The sequence below is a fragment of the Drosophila elegans genome, unplaced genomic scaffold, assembly GCF_018152505.1.
Source record: "Drosophila elegans isolate 14027-0461.03 unplaced genomic scaffold, ASM1815250v1 contig_208, whole genome shotgun sequence".
Classification (NCBI taxonomy): domain Eukaryota; kingdom Metazoa; phylum Arthropoda; class Insecta; order Diptera; family Drosophilidae; genus Drosophila; species Drosophila elegans.
This window is the reverse complement of record NW_024545578.1, coordinates 21448987-21464482: the sequence shown is the minus strand read 5'-3', so window position 1 is coordinate 21464482 and position 15496 is coordinate 21448987. Positions and strand designations below refer to the sequence as shown.

The 15496-nt window shown below is 36.7% G+C and overlaps 5 protein-coding genes across 6 annotated transcripts; 3 read left to right on the top strand and 2 right to left on the bottom strand.

Annotated features, from left to right (window-relative positions):
- Positions 1 to 27: 27 nt before the first annotated feature.
- Positions 28 to 1511, bottom strand: LOC108142719 (cytosolic Fe-S cluster assembly factor NUBP2 homolog). The gene is made up of 3 exons (XM_017266740.2): positions 1309 to 1511; positions 799 to 1241; positions 28 to 408 (listed from the first exon to the last, which is right to left on the bottom strand). Exons 1-3 carry the CDS (start codon positions 1417 to 1419, stop codon positions 180 to 182), a joined length of 783 nt encoding a protein of 260 aa, XP_017122229.1. The 5' UTR covers positions 1420 to 1511; the 3' UTR covers positions 28 to 179.
- Positions 1512 to 1909: 398 nt separating this feature from the next.
- On the top strand, positions 1910 to 6209 carry LOC108142759 (phosphatidylserine synthase). The gene is made up of 6 exons (XM_017266794.2): positions 1910 to 2626; positions 3816 to 4074; positions 4431 to 4996; positions 5216 to 5426; positions 5490 to 5571; positions 6112 to 6209. The coding sequence occupies exons 1-6, from the start codon at positions 2295 to 2297 to the stop codon at positions 6147 to 6149; spliced, it is 1488 nt and encodes a 495-aa protein (XP_017122283.1). The 5' UTR covers positions 1910 to 2294; the 3' UTR covers positions 6150 to 6209.
- An 86-nt stretch (positions 6210 to 6295) lies between these two features.
- Positions 6296 to 7850, bottom strand: LOC108142760 (vesicle transport protein SFT2A). The gene is made up of 4 exons (XM_017266795.2): positions 7627 to 7850; positions 7282 to 7451; positions 7093 to 7210; positions 6296 to 6611 (listed from the first exon to the last, which is right to left on the bottom strand). Exons 1-4 carry the CDS (start codon positions 7696 to 7698, stop codon positions 6480 to 6482), a joined length of 492 nt encoding a protein of 163 aa, XP_017122284.1. The 5' UTR covers positions 7699 to 7850; the 3' UTR covers positions 6296 to 6479.
- Positions 7851 to 8210: 360 nt separating this feature from the next.
- LOC108142238 (transcription termination factor 3, mitochondrial) lies at positions 8211 to 9410 on the top strand. Its single transcript, XM_017265957.2, has 2 exons — positions 8211 to 9038; positions 9100 to 9410. Exons 1-2 carry the CDS (start codon positions 8249 to 8251, stop codon positions 9375 to 9377), a joined length of 1068 nt encoding a protein of 355 aa, XP_017121446.1. The 5' UTR covers positions 8211 to 8248; the 3' UTR covers positions 9378 to 9410.
- A 597-nt stretch (positions 9411 to 10007) lies between these two features.
- LOC108142770 (BCL2/adenovirus E1B 19 kDa protein-interacting protein 3) lies at positions 10008 to 15220 on the top strand. 2 transcript variants are annotated; one of them, XM_041708127.1, is made up of 5 exons: positions 10008 to 10171; positions 13908 to 14179; positions 14255 to 14331; positions 14779 to 14958; positions 15019 to 15220. In XM_041708127.1, exons 2-5 carry the CDS (start codon positions 13940 to 13942, stop codon positions 15068 to 15070), a joined length of 549 nt encoding a protein of 182 aa, XP_041564061.1. In that variant the 5' UTR covers positions 10008 to 10171; positions 13908 to 13939; the 3' UTR covers positions 15071 to 15220. The 2 variants fall into 2 exon arrangements, with proteins under 2 accessions (XP_041564061.1, XP_017122299.1); XM_017266810.2 differs by having other exon boundaries at positions 10010 to 10414.
- Positions 15221 to 15496: the final 276 nt, after the last annotated feature.

Sequence of the window (15496 nt, the reverse complement as noted above, 5' to 3'; positions counted from 1 at the left end):
CATAACCCTATTGATTCATACACAAAATTGAAAACAGTTTGTTATATTTAAAAGTTATTTTCATCTTTTTATCCTCAAAGCTTGCGGTTTTTAGTTTCTTATTTCCCTTAAAGTTGTTATACAAAAAACTCATATTTTTAAAATTTTAACAAAAGAATTTGTAATTTTGTAAAATGTATTTAGTTTACCGAAATCAACTTAAGTTTCTCAACTATATTTCTCATGACCTCCGCCGTCGTTGAGTCCGGTAGCTGATCCAAAACGGATGCAGTCGTGCCCGCCAAAACGCCCACTCGTGGATCTATGGGCAGAGTTCCGAGATGAGGCACCTCCGTGTAAGTGGCCAGTTCAGCGCCGCCGTTCGAGGAGAAGATGTTGGTGCATGAGGTGCAATGGGGGCACACGAACCTGGGGAAATCAAATAAAAGATAATTTAGTCAAACATCAGATGAATTATCACCTGGTTCAAGCCCACAGGTGTTGCCCCGCTCTAAACTTGACACGCAGACGTCCAATTAATTATCTATATTTGCATTTTCAATTAGTAAGCATTTAGCTACAGTGGAACTTCTTAGCTCGAAAAATTGAAAATAGGAAATGAAGTTAGAATTCTGTCTAAAGTTCAAGTTCTTGACAGAACCAAAAAATAGTAATTTAAATTGAATATATTGTTGAAATCGCATTTTTATGTTTTACAATTGAAAAACTAAAGATTTTGAATTATAATTAATTGATTCTACCTCTTAAGCTATACTTTTATTATATATTTGAACAGTGTGAGGTCAGGAAGCAACTTACCCACTCATATTTTCGACAATACCGATGATTTTGATACCGGTTTTCTTGCAGAAGGTTATCTCCTTGCGCACGTCATCCAAAGCCACCTCCTGCGGAGTGGTCACAATGATGGCTCCATGGCATCCAACCTCCTTCAGGCACTCCATCACGGTGATGTGCTCGTCCGAAGTTCCGGGCGGAGTATCTATGATTAGGTAGTCCAGATCCTCCCATTTCACATCAGTGAGGAATTGCCGGATCATCATGGTCTTCTTGGGACCGCGCCAAATGACCGGATCCTCACGGTTCTTCAGAAGGAATCCAATGGACATCACGGCCAAACTTTTGTTGTTATCCGTATAGATGGGAACCCAGCCTTCGTCGCACTGAAATATATCACGTCCTTCCAATCCCAATAGATACGGCACACTGGGTCCACACAGATCTATGTCCAGAAGACCAACCTAGTCAAGTAGATAAATATCTTTAAAATCCTGTGTGATGTTTTTGTGGTGAAATTGATTTGCTCACTTTAAATCCATTGCTTCGCAGAGCCAGTGCTAATTGAGTACTGACTGTCGATTTTCCAACTCCTCCTTTTCCGGAAAGCACTACGATAACATTTTTTACCTTTTCCAGCATTTTAATGCGTTATATTTTAAGTAAATTAAGAAATCAATACAAAATCGTGCACAGCTTATTGGTCAACAAGTGCCATCAGCTGTTCCAGGGCTGCGGTAATTACATATGGGGTGTTCCGTTTTTAAATAATCATAATTAAATATCCTCAATTGATTTTAATCATCTTTTTCTAGCATTGATTAATTATTATTAATATGATGTTTATTTTATATTAATAATATATTGTTAATTTATCTTTTAAACAAGTTTATTTTTTCATTTAATTTATTATTTACTTTAAAATATATATATATATATATAGTTAAAATATATAAATATTAATTGAAACAATACATTTGCTTATGTCGCGCAATAATTTATGAATTTAAATAGTTTGTTTATTGTTAGCGTTAAATAAAATAAACAATTTTTTACAGATAAGTGAAAAGTCAACTAGAACACCCTCCATATTCCGGACGTTGTCTGGCAACGCTTTGTTATCAAGACCCAAATACTGCTCATCCGGCAACGCCGCGCCGCCGGCAAGTGTCGATTTTTATTGGTCCAAGTCGCGCGCAGCATGTTAATTGACAACAACGGACGGTAGCTGGCGAATGATAAAATAAACGTGCGCCGATCGAACGTGAATCGAGGATCTAGGACCCGCACATCCGCATTAGCAGCCGTGGTTTTCCGTTCCGGGCGCCGCAGAAACCGCACCGAGGAACCCAAAAAGTGGGGGCTTGGAATCGAATCGAATGTTGCGCAACCTTCAGTCCCCGCATGTACTTGGCCACCGAACCGATTCCGATTCCGAACCACCAACAACCTAACAACCACATCACGCCACCGTTATAGCCATCCACTAACATCTGATAATCGAACCTAGTTAGGCGATGAAGAAGCGTTCCAATTCACGTGGCACCCCCACCTCGTCCGGCGATGTGGTGTCCTCCTCCGCCGGCGATGCCGATGTGGATCATCCCGCCTTTGGCAGATCGGGGGCGGCCAGTGCACCGGCCACGCCCACCAAGCGACGGGATGGCAGCGACGGAAGTGGCAGCAGTGCGGGCGCCAGGCGGAAGCGAAAGGATGAGATTGCCCAGACATTTGTGATCGTTAACGAACGTCCCGTGGACGACATTTCACTGGACTTCTTCTACAAGCCACATACCATCACCCTGCTGGCTGTTTCCGTGCTAGCCGTCATGTACTTTGCATTTGTCAGGTGAGATGCGGGTCCACAAATCCACAAATCTATATGTTGGCATACTAGGAACTGTCTCAAAAGATCCCATGTCCTTTTGGAAAGCCCATTTTAATTATAAACTGCATTCCAAACCGAGTTTTCAAATGTTACGTATGTATGACTTACCCACAGATGACTTAGTTAATATACACAAAAAAAAAACTCGAGGATTACAATTATAATATGTTATAATATTTAGTATATAGCATTGCTTTATGCAAGCTTATTTTTTATTTGACCCCAAAGTACCTTGCCTTTGACAGGTGAGATTAGCGGTATAAAATCTGTTATTTCTATAGATCTGTGAATTAACCCTAGTAAAATCAGGTAAACAAGTTTTCAAAAATATATTGCAATCACTGTATGACAGGCACTTGGTTTAGTTATTTTAAAATATAAGTCAGAAGTATCCATATTTATATGAATAAGTCAATATTCTTTAAAGGAAATGATATGGCCTACCTTCAATGATAGGCATATTCGGCTTATGGTACTCAATTTGTTACCCATATCAGTATTATATAAAAAAGTAACATATTATCGAATATATTTCACATATACAGAATTTAATTTAATTTTTCTTATTAGTGGCAGTTAGTTACATATAAGTTAGTTACATAAGAGAATTTAAAAAAAAGAGCTTTAAACTTAATTGATACGATCCAAAAATCTGTTAAATAATATTTACATAACTAGCGCCTAAATTTTTTTCCTCAATACATAGCCATAATTCTGCTCAAAATTAAAGCTTCCATCCTAATTTATTTTAATCAATCGAGGCCTTTTTTCCCTTATCTCACAAGAACTTTAGAGCAAATCATTATTTTTAATCAAAAATCTGCACCACGTGCCGTCTTTTCACATCGAATAGTTGTTGTTTAGCGGGTTAAGCACTTAAAAATATCACACATACTTTGCCAAATGTGTCAACTCAGACAACCGAAGGTTCAAAAAACCAAAACAATATATATGCGCTATTCTAGCCTACACCATATAAAAGTAGATTCGACCAAAATACAGACGTAATGTACTTGAAGCTCAATTCAGCGTGTCATTGACCCCTAAACCGCATCGAAAAACGTGCTATGCTGATAAGGAATACTATGACTGAAATAGTATCGTCAATGGAATCCAAGATCATCAACTTAGCAATGCAATATCGTTTCAGAAACGAGGCGAACGTGGATGAGAATCTCTGGGCCGGCCTCCTCTGCATTGTGTTCTTCTTTCTGATCATCTCGGTGATTGCATTTCCCAATGGACCCTTCACACGACCACATCCCGCCGTCTGGCGGATACTGTTCGGATGTTCTGTACTGTACCTGCTGACGTTACAATTCCTGATGTTCCAAAACTACCCGACCATCAGGAGCATATTCTACTGGATAGATCCGAAGTTAAAGAACTTCCACATCGACATGGAGAAGGTAAGGATATATATATTTGTCACTGGGTTAAAAAGGTTTATTGGAATGGTTCATGTTGCTTCAAAAGAAATTATTATGTTTGACTGTAAGTTAAATTTGTTTTTAAGAACTATTCAGTTAAAATAGTTAAGATCTTGATAAGCCAAAGTAAAATAATACATTCTTATTTTGACCAAATTAATTTTATTGTTTTCTTAAAAGTTTAAAGATTTTGCATGATTTTAAAATAAAAAAAAATATTTTAAAAAAGGTACTGAAGAAATACAACAGCCTAATACCAAAACTAGTTTACTCACTTGAATTTATAAAACCTTTACGAATATATATGCTTACCGATATTCTTTCATATTTCTCAGGAATATGGCGTAAATTGCTCGGACATCAGTTGGGATCGCGTTAAAGGTCACTTGGACGTCTTCGCTTGGGGTCACTTCTTGGGCTGGGCCTTCAAGGCCATCCTGATCCGTCACATGGGCATTCTGTGGGCCATTTCGGTGATGTGGGAAATAACCGAGATCACGTTTGCTCATCTGCTGCCCAACTTCATCGAGTGCTGGTGGGATGCACTTATCTTAGATGTGATAGTCTGTAATGGACTGGGTATTTGGATGGGCCTTAAGATATGCCAGATCCTGGAGATGCGCGAGTACAAGTGGGCCAGCATTAAGGATATATCGACCACAACGGGCAAAATCAAGCGTGCCATGCTGCAGTTCACGCCGGAAAGTTGGTCCGCCATCCGCTGGCTGGATCCCAAGTCCACGGCGATGAGATTCGCCGCCGTCATCCAGCTGGTGATCTTCTGGCAGGTGACCGAGCTAAACACGTTCTTCTTGAAGCACATCTTCGAGATGCCGCCGGATCACTTTATTGTGATCGGTCGCCTCATATTCATCGGTCTATTTGTGGCGCCTTCGGTTAGGTAAGTTTGTTAAGTTTGCATTAAGAGACCACTAATTTAAATTTTAGTTTAATTCTCTTTTGAGTGATCAACCTGCAAAGTTTAACAAAAAAATCGGGAATGTTCTATCTTTGTTTACTATAGAATCATTTTTATTATTTATAATGCAAAGGCACTTTATCCTTTGCGGACTTTTCAAGTATTTAAATTGTTATCTAATTTAAATTTTGTAACTTTCAGGCAATACTACGTATATGTCACCGATACGCGCTGCAAGAGAGTCGGCACCCAGTGTTGGGTTTACGGCGCCATCATGGTCTCCGAAGCCATTCTGTGTATCAAGAATGGCAAGGAGTTGTTTGAGCGCACGCAAGCCATCAACATTGTCCTGTGGCTGACTATCCAAGTGATAATCTCGGTGGCATTTGTCTACGCAGCGGTTTATTGGCAGGCAAGATGTTACACTTTATTCGACACTCGAACTGCTTGCTAATTTTAATCTATAATTTTTCAGCAACGGCAGCTCAAAAAGGTTTCATCGACGCCTACGAAAAGCAAAGAAAGAAGTCCTGCCATCTCATCATCACCATCTAAAGGTATGTTTAGTCATTTTAAAACAGCAGGCAACAATAAATGGGATGATAAACTGTTTAAATTAAGAATCAGGAATCTTTCGAAATGGATATGTTAAGTCATATTTTGTTATTTTTAAGATGTATCTAATCACCAATTCAAAAGCTGCCTACAGAACCATAACCGGTTAATGCATGCATGCCTAATACAAAATATTACTAAAATTAATCCCCTTCAATGTTGTCTGCTTATTCACTAACTATCTTTTTGCACTCACTGACATACGTTAAAATTGGCTTAGTAAATGGTTAATCACACCGTTCTTTCAATTTTTTGCTCTCAATTTGAATTCTCCTTGCGTTTCTCCCTTTCTCTGTCTCTTTCTCCACTTCTCGTCGGATTGCATTGCCACAAAATAAATAGCACAAGTGCCAAGGAGTAAATCCATTGATGCACCCAGCCCTGCGCACTACGATATTAAAATTAAAATAGTCTAACCAATAATTGTTAGCTTTTATATCTGCAACTTTTAATCTAAAAATACTTTCATTTCATTTTTCTAGGTAAATTATCGCCGCAAAAAGAGAAGAAAGTAAAATAAGAACTTGTTAAAAACACTTGAAAGCTACAGAAACAAAGAGGATCAGGCCATTCGATAAAAGAAAAACCAAAACAAGAGAATTATGTACATACACTTAAAAAAAACTGTACTGATTAAATTAAATACATAAAATGTAAATATATATATATGTATAAAAGATATATATATATATTTATTAAAAAGACAAACCAAAAGAATACTTGTTAATAATCAAATACAAAGGAATTTCCATGTTCTAATGCTAGATTAATACAAACGATTTGATTGTCTTAGCTTAAATTACAAACCAATCTAGCTTTTCTCGAGTTATGTACAGAGACGCAATCTTTTTTAGACCTCCAAGAATGCGGACACGGTCTTTTTAACTGCGTCCCGGGCATAGGGGATGTACGACAGCGAGTACCAGGTCATGGCCAGAGATTGTATGATAATGAATATAAGCGTGAGTCCGGCCTTTTTCCACTAAAAACGAAAAACAAAGACAATCAAAATAAAATAACTTAAAATTTCAATTAATCAAATGTCGCATAATTTTTTCAATTTCAAATAAAAATTTAATTTTATGATGGATGTCGGCATTAAAACGTGTGGAGGAAATGAGTAGATTAGTTGTAAATTTGGAATGCTTAAAAAAAAGATTTGGACTTGGTGGAGCTATTAAATTTAAATTAAAATATTTGTTTGTATGAAATATAGTTTTTTACTATTTTGATAAATTGTTTTAATCTCTTAGTTCGTTGTTGAGCATTACTTAAGGAAAAAAAATTTAGCTCAGAGATATATATATAATTATTTTTTTTTATGTATAAAATGTTTAAAATAACTACTACTACTGACTACTTTAAATTCCATTCAAATTCCGTGCATTTTCTTAAATTGAAACTAAACCAATTATGCGAACTCTTAAACCAAACAAGTAATTAAAAGAATTAGCATGTTTTACCACAATGGCTGCTATGAACGTCAGGACCATCATCACGAGCACTACGATAGTGGCAATCAGCCGTGTTTCCGCAAACATTTTCTTGATTTGCTTGAAGGGTCCCATTAGGAAACAAGTACTGAAACCCGACAAGTGAAACTCATTAGTGGCCCTGTGTGAATATTTAATAAAAACCAATAACGCTCTTACCTGGCCATTGAGATGATATTTCCAAGCGTGTAGAAGACCGCAAAGACCACAATTCCCTTGTGCAAAAATAGTGCAACCGAACCAAGTAGGGATAGTAAAATGCCCAAGACAAAGCAGATGCAAAATCCCTTGATCCGGGTGGACCAACTCAAAGTGGACATGTCGTTAATCTGCGAAAATAATTAATTGCAATTTACTAAATGTACTGATAAGCGTTGAGTCACACAGCTTTAATCGCCATGTGATCATGGGGGCGTTTTCCAGGGGGCTCCAAAAACAGAAGAAATTCCGCGAATCCGGAATATTTATAAATATTCAGTGCTATTATCCCATTAGAAACTTCACCTGTGTAATGATACTGCTCTCCTCTTCCGGAGTGGGCTCATCTCCACTCAGAACACGGCGTAATTTGTCCATGATTATAGGATTTAACTATGTATGTTCAACAGGTCGCTGACCTAAGATTCTTGATTCTCCTCTAGAGATTAATAAACAAAGATTTCTTCTGTTTTTATGCTCCAGAATTTTTTTACATATAGTAAATCCAAGATCGGATCTAGCGTGACCGTGGCCTAAACCGTTAAAATATACCGTCAGGCTCAGAAAAATATACCAAAAAACTCGCTATAAATATTTAATACAAACCAAAAAAAATATCTAAAACTTTGAAATCTTCAACATTTAATAATTTATTTTTATCGAATACGATTTTGTTAAATTTATTGGAATTTCACAGAATAATTTTTGTTTTATTTAATATTTTACATTTAATGTAATGTTCTATTTAAAAGTTGTACAAAGAAGTATTACTTAAATGTTTATGTACAGAAAATAATTAGTTTAATAAAAAAATTAAAAAACAATTTTAAAATATTTACATAAATCTAGCTAATTCTAGCTAATACCCCAAATGTAGCTACATTTTAAACAGCTGGGCACACTTGAATAGTCTGGCAACGCCGCCAGCATGTTTTGCTCAGCTATACGTAAGATTCTGAAAAATTCACAAAATGCGGCCAAATACTCTGCACTCACGCTGCAGTTACGGAATTTGCGAGGACAACGCACCAACCAAAGCGAGGTGGAAGTGTTCAGGTCAGCGGATGTAACCACTAAACAGAATGACAAGGAAACGGAGGCGGCTACCCGGGAAAGCTCCTCCAAAGAAGTGGCTCTGGACTTTGGGAAACGGGAGGCCCATGTGCCCTCCTTTAATTTGGCGGCATATGTGAATAACTCCAACACCCTGCAACAGTTCATTAGCTTGGGAGTGGATCTGCACAGCATAGAAAGACGGAAGGGATTAGGGGAGTTTGTACTCCGGCTGGATTTCGAGAAGAATGTGAAGCCCTACATAACCTTCCTGGTGGATCAGGGAATTTCACCCGATGAATTTGGCCGGATGTTTACCAAGAACCCTCTGCTGTTTAAGGAAGATCTGGATGATCTGCAGACCCGTGTGGAGTACCTGAAAAGCAAAAGGTTCTCCGATGAGGCGAGGCAAAGGATCCTCACTCACAATCCTTATTGGCTGATGTTTTCGACTAAGCGAGTCGATCGTCGATTGGGTTACTTCCAAAAGGAGTTCCGATTGAGTGGCCATGATCTTCGCCTGCTGGCCACCAGGGAACCTAATGTCATTACCTACAACATGGAGCACCTGCGGAAGTCCGCTTTTACCCTCAAGGAGGAAATGGGATTCAATGCCAAGGAGCTAAGTGCCCTGTTGGTTCGCAAACCCCGATTAATGATGACTCGTAGGTGTATTTAATCCTTAATTTGATTATAAGATTCTATCAATTTGTTTACCCTCTACAGCTCCCGATGATCTTATCGAGCGATTCAGCTATATACACCAGGATATGGGCCTTTCCCATGCCCAGATTGTCCAGCACCCGGAGCTGCTGGCATCGCGGGAGTTTAGACTGCGTGAACGTCATGAGTTCCTCAAATTACTGGGTCGAGCTCAGTACGATCCTCAGAAAGATCTGTATATTTCACCCAAGACAATCGTTGAAGGAAACAACTTTTATTTCGTGCGAAATGTGGCCAAAAGTGATTTGGAAACGTTCGATTTATTTTTGAAAACGAGATGAGAATAAATAGGAAGTCTTTGAATAGTTGAAAAACACATGTCAATTTAATTGGGAAAAAATTATATAATTAAGTTGGTATTTATAAATAATTATTTATAAAATTCGAATATTTTTAATCGGTATTCGTGACCGGCTTTTTCGCTTGCTTAACTCGAGTTTATGGTTGGTTTTAATATTTCTATAACAAAACATTTTTAACTTGCACTAACTGAACAGTGACTACATATTAGAAAATTGATTATAATTTTTTACGCACGGTAAATGTTTGACGTTTTCAGAAATAAATAAAATTACCATTTTTTTAATAACTTTAAAAGAAATGTAATGTAAAATAGAATAGAATAGATTATTACAAATATATATAGCCCAATTTTGATGGAAATATGCTTATCTTATTTTTATGTTATACAAATAATTACAGAGCATAGTCGGATAATTAGCACAATATGTTTACTTAAAAAAATAAAAACATATATTTTATAACTGCCAAGTTCAAAAAGACGTTAACAAAGTTCAGCATGAGTTGCTAGTATATAATTTTGGTATGTATTGATGGTATATTTCGACTGCCAAGCCACGGTCACTCTGTTAGCAACAGCAACAAAAGATTTAAACTACGCATTAAGCTTGTGCGTAGAAACGAACCGTGTTTAATTTTAGTACTAGCCAGTCGCTTCAGTGGAAGCATAAAACAAAGTTGCAATATTTCGGAGCTGTGGCAAATAGCTATAGTTCGAAACAATAAAATAAAGCGAAGTAGAGTGCAGCGGTGGGAAAACAGCGCCAAACGAAAAGTAAAACGCATTTTGCTACGCATACATAAGCAGAAAAAGCGAATACACACACACACAGACACAAAAGGGCCAAAATAACTCGGGCGAATTAAGAAGAAAACATAGTTTAACTTAAAAGCGAGTTAATAGCAATAAAACCAAGTTATCTTGGTGTTGACGTGTTGAACACACACACACACACATACTGACGATATATTAACAAAATGTCTACGACACCAAAATCAAGCGAAGATTTGCTGGGTGGTAAGTTATTTGCAATCATAACAATAACACGGTAACCCGTTATGCCGCATTGTTGTTGTACGTGTATGTATGTATATATGGAGTGATTTGTAGTTTTCTGGTATCCGCATCCCATATTCCATTTCAAGGCTTTACTTTGTCTGCTTTTTGATTTTGTTTTTGTTTTGTTTTGTTTACTTTGCACTTGTTCTTGCTCAGCGGAGAGAGACAACAAAGAATACGCTAAAACTCCGAATGAAAACAAAGAAGCTGCCCACGCACTCTTTCTCCCTTTCTCCTCCCTCCTTCTCTTTCATTCATGTCTTTACATTGCACTTGGCCTGCTTGACGTCAGTCAGCTTTTTTGCGCTCTCCTTTGCCCCCTCCTTCCGTCTGGTTTGCTAATATAATTCGTAAATAAATATATTTTGTGGGAGGGCATTTCCCTATCGGTCGTTTCCAGAAATTGCGCCTTGGCATTAGCCGCAAATGTATTTCGGCTGCCCACTTTATCAACATCCACGTTTACACTCGGCCGAAAAATAGGTTAAACTCTGAATCAAAACTTAAAACAGAAATTGCTATTTGCAGTATTAAATAGGCAAACTCACTTAGGTAAATTTATTTGATAATATTTTTTGCACTGAAATTTTTGTTTAAATTCTATATTTCCAATGAAACCCGGTAAATTTTAGTTATTATTTTACTGTAATTTCTTTTTAAAAAAGTGGACAAAATTAGATTAAAATTATTAATATATTATATATTTAGAAACATTGTGAAATGGTAAAACAAAATTCATTAAATCACAATAGCTATATTTAAATTACATTGCAATTGTGAAAGTATAGGACATTCTTCAAGAATGATTAAAATGTCACCCAAAATGTCAAAAGTATAATCTTAATAGATGACCATTTTTAAATATGTATCTAAATATTTTTGTTTGCCCACGAGGTTGTTGACTTCTTAAAAAATTATACTACATACATATGTATGTTTCTGCGAAGTCATCCACAAAAACATTGCCGGTTCAACCTTTATTTGTTTTTATCAATTTGCAGCCACAAAAATAGGCGGTTTTAATCTTATCAGATTGAACCAAAATCGTACCATATGTTTTAGAACACATCCCTTTGTGATAGTAAAAATCTAGGTTAGTCCCTTAACATATGATAATTTGTTGTTTTTAAGTACAGAAAATTTCATTTTTTATAAGTGAGTTAAAAATAAACCCGGCAAAGGTGTTTTTTGACCTCAAAACATGTGCGAAACGGATGACCAATTTAGGCATTATTTTTTCTTTGTGCATGGGGGCTATATACTACGTAAGAAATTGTATTATGATACCCGTGGAGTCATCCATCCAATAATAAAGGCGGTTCAATGGGCTCAACTCAGGGTCTTTTGGACAGCTGCGCATCAAGATGCACACAACAAAGCCCGGCGGAAGAGGGGTAGAAAGAGAGGGGGATTGGGTAAGAAGAAAGAAAAGGTGGGTGGTAGAAAGAGAGAGAAAGTTCGTGGTTGACGGAGAGAGGGGGTTGGTCCAAAAGCAAGAGAGAGGGAGAGAGCGGCCTACGTGCCGTGAGTCAGAAAGCCAAGTTTTTGTTTTTGCCACCCTTCGATACGCTTTTTCCTTTGTTTTTGTTTCCATTTTCGCTGCACATTTACGTACCTGTAACCCGGATTCCCGATAACGGTCAAAATGTTTGTTTACCTGTGCAATTTCTCCGTTTACCTGTCCTCGCGGGTTTTTCTATTTACCATTTTCTATTTTCGCGACATCTATCATAAATGCATCATCCTTTTCGTCTAGACATCACATTTAGTATTCGATTGTCAGCATGATTGGTCTGCCACGTGAGTGATGTGAACTATTCTGTAATTTATTCGCACTGTGAAATTGTCTAAATTAGTTGCTGTTACAGTAATAACTGTATAGGTTTCTCGAACCGTGACTCACTTCCAAAATTAAACTCCATTTTAATAAATACAACAGTTTTGGCATTGTGCCCTCCAAACCTAAAAAAAAAACAAAATTTAAAATTGATTTAAAGGTTTTAAAACTAAATGTTTTATTAGTTTTCGAATCCATCGTTTTCTTAGTTTTGTGATTCAGATATTTACTTTACAATTTCTTTGGACATTTCAGCTGTTCTTTGAACATTTTTGTGACATTCCCAAACGTTTCGTTTTTTTAAATTAAATTAAACAAATCATTTAAAGTTATGGCAATTTAATATAAACAATTAAAACAAAAATGTTAGTATCAACTGAAAGTTCAATAAATGTAAAAGAAAATGGATATACCATTTTAAAAATTCTACGAACTCCGATCAAAAAGTATCTATACTGTACCTACTGAATTTTATTTATTGTTTGTTATTAGATTTGGTTTTTAGATAGGGAAGTTGGACTGTATTCCTTATCAACGAGTCGAGCATCGCTGTCATGTAACTTGCACGCTTCTCGTACCCATATTGCATCGCGAGTTTTTCGTTTTGTTATGAAAATGAAATTTTCTCCGTGGCGTTGATAATCATCGACTGCAGACTATAAACAAAACATGTGTGCTTCTATATACATATACAATGCGTCGAAAAGAAACGGAAATTATACGAATTGTGGGGTTTTTAGCCTTATCAATGGGGCACGAGCACTCGAACAGATATACACAAACACATAATACATGGGCTAACGAACCGAACTGAACGTGTGGTTAAGTTGTTGTTACGTTTAGGCAAACAAAAACAAACGCAGAAGGCGGTGACGTTGGCAGACTTTTAGAGGCACTGCCACAGTATAGTGGCTTTAAAACTTTAGTTGTCTACCTGAGTAAACAAGAAAAAAACATATTTAAGTCAACAAGTGTAATTATAGACAAGTAATTACGTTAAATGGACGCATACCAGTATATTAAATAACAGTTTTATGGATTTTAGACAGGTAGAGCAGACATCAAGTAATTTATATTCAGACAAAAACAATAAATTAACTTAATTTAACAAATATCAATCTTAAGGACCCCTATAAAAATCTCAAATATATACAACCCGAAAATAAACAGTGAACCTTCTAAATATACCCTTTGTGTTTAAAATGTTTGCTTTTGTTTACTTATCATTTTAAAAATACATATTAGATAGATCAATAGCCTAATAGGTTATCGTTTGTGAAATGTGAATAATGACTTTTATTTAAGTCAAGTCTCTTTTGTTGTTAAGACTTTATTTTAAAACTCAACTGCATATAAGTGATTTGAGTTTAAAATAGAACGGTTTAATGTATTTTGGTTCCTTATGTTTATTCAACACCGATCAAAAGGTTGCGACACACATGCATACAACATATGTATGTACATAGCACCAAACGCAACCGACTAAATATTCAATTTCACACCATTTGGTTTTAGCTTTCAGCCATTTGGTTCGGCCTGAAAGAAATGATCTATTTGTGTTACTATTTGCTGCTATCTTTTGCTAACCCAGTTCGTTTGCCTTGACTTTTTCAGAATCTTGGATTGAACTGAGCACAACAGCTGCGATGGCTGGCATCAAGAGCCCCGACAGAATCACTCCGTTGCCATTTAACAATGGCGAGGAGTATCTGAGACTTCTGCGTGAGGCTCAGCGCGAATCCAACCAGTCGAGCCGTGTCGTTTCCTTGGCCAGCTCCCGTCGTGATACGCCCCGTGATAGCCCCAAAAGTCCACCGAACAGTCCCCAGTCGGAGCTCTGTCCAGATGATGAGCTCAGAAACGTCTACATCAACTACTGGACCAAGGTAAGTGATGAGAATCGGTGCAGAACCGAGGTGATCTTGTTAACAATGCCTTTCTTTGTTTTTTATTTCTTCTAGGGTGGAGATAAACAGAATGCAGACAACGGAGATTGGTTGAAGAACTGGAATCGCAACGCCGAGGAGCAACCACCCAAGTAAGACATCGATATAGTTATTTAGCGACTATTTCTCGATCTCTGATTCATATTTTTGCAATCATGTGTACAGTAACCTTCGTCGCGCATTCACAGTTCATACTTTAAAAAAATGAACGAGGAAAAGTTTAAAGAAACTAATTGCATTCATTAAATTTATCACAATTTTGCGTAAAAATCAGTCTCAAGATAATTTATTAAAGATATGTTTGTCATTTTATTATGTAATGCTTTTGCTATGAACCAAATGAACAAATATTCGGACGAAATAATTGAATATCGAATAAATTTGAGTTTTTCAATTTTAAAAATAAATGTTTCTTAGTGATAAATGAAAAAAGTTTTTAAAAGTGTACCAAGTTGATAAAACAATATGAATAATTTTTCGAGCGTTTTTGAATGATCATAAAATACTTGAAATATTTAAAATATATAATTTTTTTACAGAAGCTGGAAATTTGAAGCTGTCAGTGGCGATGCCGGCGATGAGGACGAGAAAAAGAAGACTAACACAGGCTACTCCATCCGCTTGAAGCGTCTGGGCTCCAACTCGTTGTTCTCCCGCGAAATTCTCTACTCGCTGCTGGTGACCAACGTCCTGTCCTTGCTGCTTGGAGCCGGCTTTGGGTAAGTGTTTTCTGCAATCTCTCGGAGATTTATAATTGATTAATTGCGTTCTACTTACAGATTGTGGTTGAGCAAGCGTGGCATACTCCTTACCCGCGTGGTCATTGACTGAAAGATGCCATAAACAAAAAGAGAAAGAGAAACAGAAACAGAAAATATATAAAAACGTTTTCAATCTATCAATATGCACATCAATCGAAAACAGAACACGAAGCGTTCCATATAAGAAGTCGAAGTATACACATATATACATCCAACCGTATTCCAACTCATTGTATTTTTTATCGGAAGTCCATATTTTCGACACGTTCTCATTCAGTACATACCTATAACAATGTAATTTGTAAGCCAGCAAACTAAAAACGGCCGTTGGGCGAGGGTTGAACAGTTTATGAATACATATTTTATATAATTTTATATATTTAACATGATATATCAAGACAGCAAATCTAATGATACGGAAAAGCATTTATAGAGACTGTTGCTCTATATTCTTTTCTTTAGCCGTGTATGTCTTAGCACCCACTCGTACATTTTA

Bases quoted from the DNA above. Each gene is read 5' to 3' on its own strand.
- LOC108142238 (XM_017265957.2), top strand. From the start codon at position 8,249: ATGTTTTGCTCAGCTATACGTAAGATTCTGAAAAATTCACAAAATGCG. The intron at 9,039-9,099 runs GTAGGTGTATTT...TACCCTCTACAG, and splicing joins ACCCCGATTAATGATGACTC to CTCCCGATGATCTTATCGAG.
- LOC108142719 (XM_017266740.2), bottom strand. From the start codon at position 1,419: ATGCTGGAAAAGGTAAAAAATGTTATCGTAGTGCTTTCCGGAAAAGGA. The intron at 1,242-1,308 runs GTGAGCAAATCA...CTACTTGACTAG, and splicing joins TGCGAAGCAATGGATTTAAA to GTTGGTCTTCTGGACATAGA. The intron at 409-798 runs GTAAGTTGCTTC...TGATTTCCCCAG, and splicing joins ATTGTCGAAAATATGAGTGG to GTTCGTGTGCCCCCATTGCA.
- LOC108142760 (XM_017266795.2), bottom strand. From the start codon at position 7,698: ATGGACAAATTACGCCGTGTTCTGAGTGGAGATGAGCCCACTCCGGAA. The intron at 7,452-7,626 runs GTGAAGTTTCTA...TTATTTTCGCAG, and splicing joins AGAGCAGTATCATTACACAG to ATTAACGACATGTCCACTTT. The intron at 6,612-7,092 runs GTAAAACATGCT...TTTCGTTTTTAG, and splicing joins CGTTCATAGCAGCCATTGTG to TGGAAAAAGGCCGGACTCAC.
- LOC108142770 (XM_017266810.2), top strand. From the start codon at position 10,375: ATGTCTACGACACCAAAATCAAGCGAAGATTTGCTGGGTG. The intron at 14,332-14,778 runs GTAAGACATCGA...ATTTTTTTACAG, and splicing joins GCCGAGGAGCAACCACCCAA to AAGCTGGAAATTTGAAGCTG. The intron at 14,959-15,018 runs GTAAGTGTTTTC...TTCTACTTACAG, and splicing joins CTGCTTGGAGCCGGCTTTGG to ATTGTGGTTGAGCAAGCGTG.
- LOC108142759 (XM_017266794.2), top strand. From the start codon at position 2,295: ATGAAGAAGCGTTCCAATTCACGTGGCACCCCCACCTCGTCCGGCGAT. The intron at 4,075-4,430 runs GTAAGGATATAT...CATATTTCTCAG, and splicing joins TCCACATCGACATGGAGAAG to GAATATGGCGTAAATTGCTC. The intron at 5,427-5,489 runs GCAAGATGTTAC...ATAATTTTTCAG, and splicing joins ACGCAGCGGTTTATTGGCAG to CAACGGCAGCTCAAAAAGGT.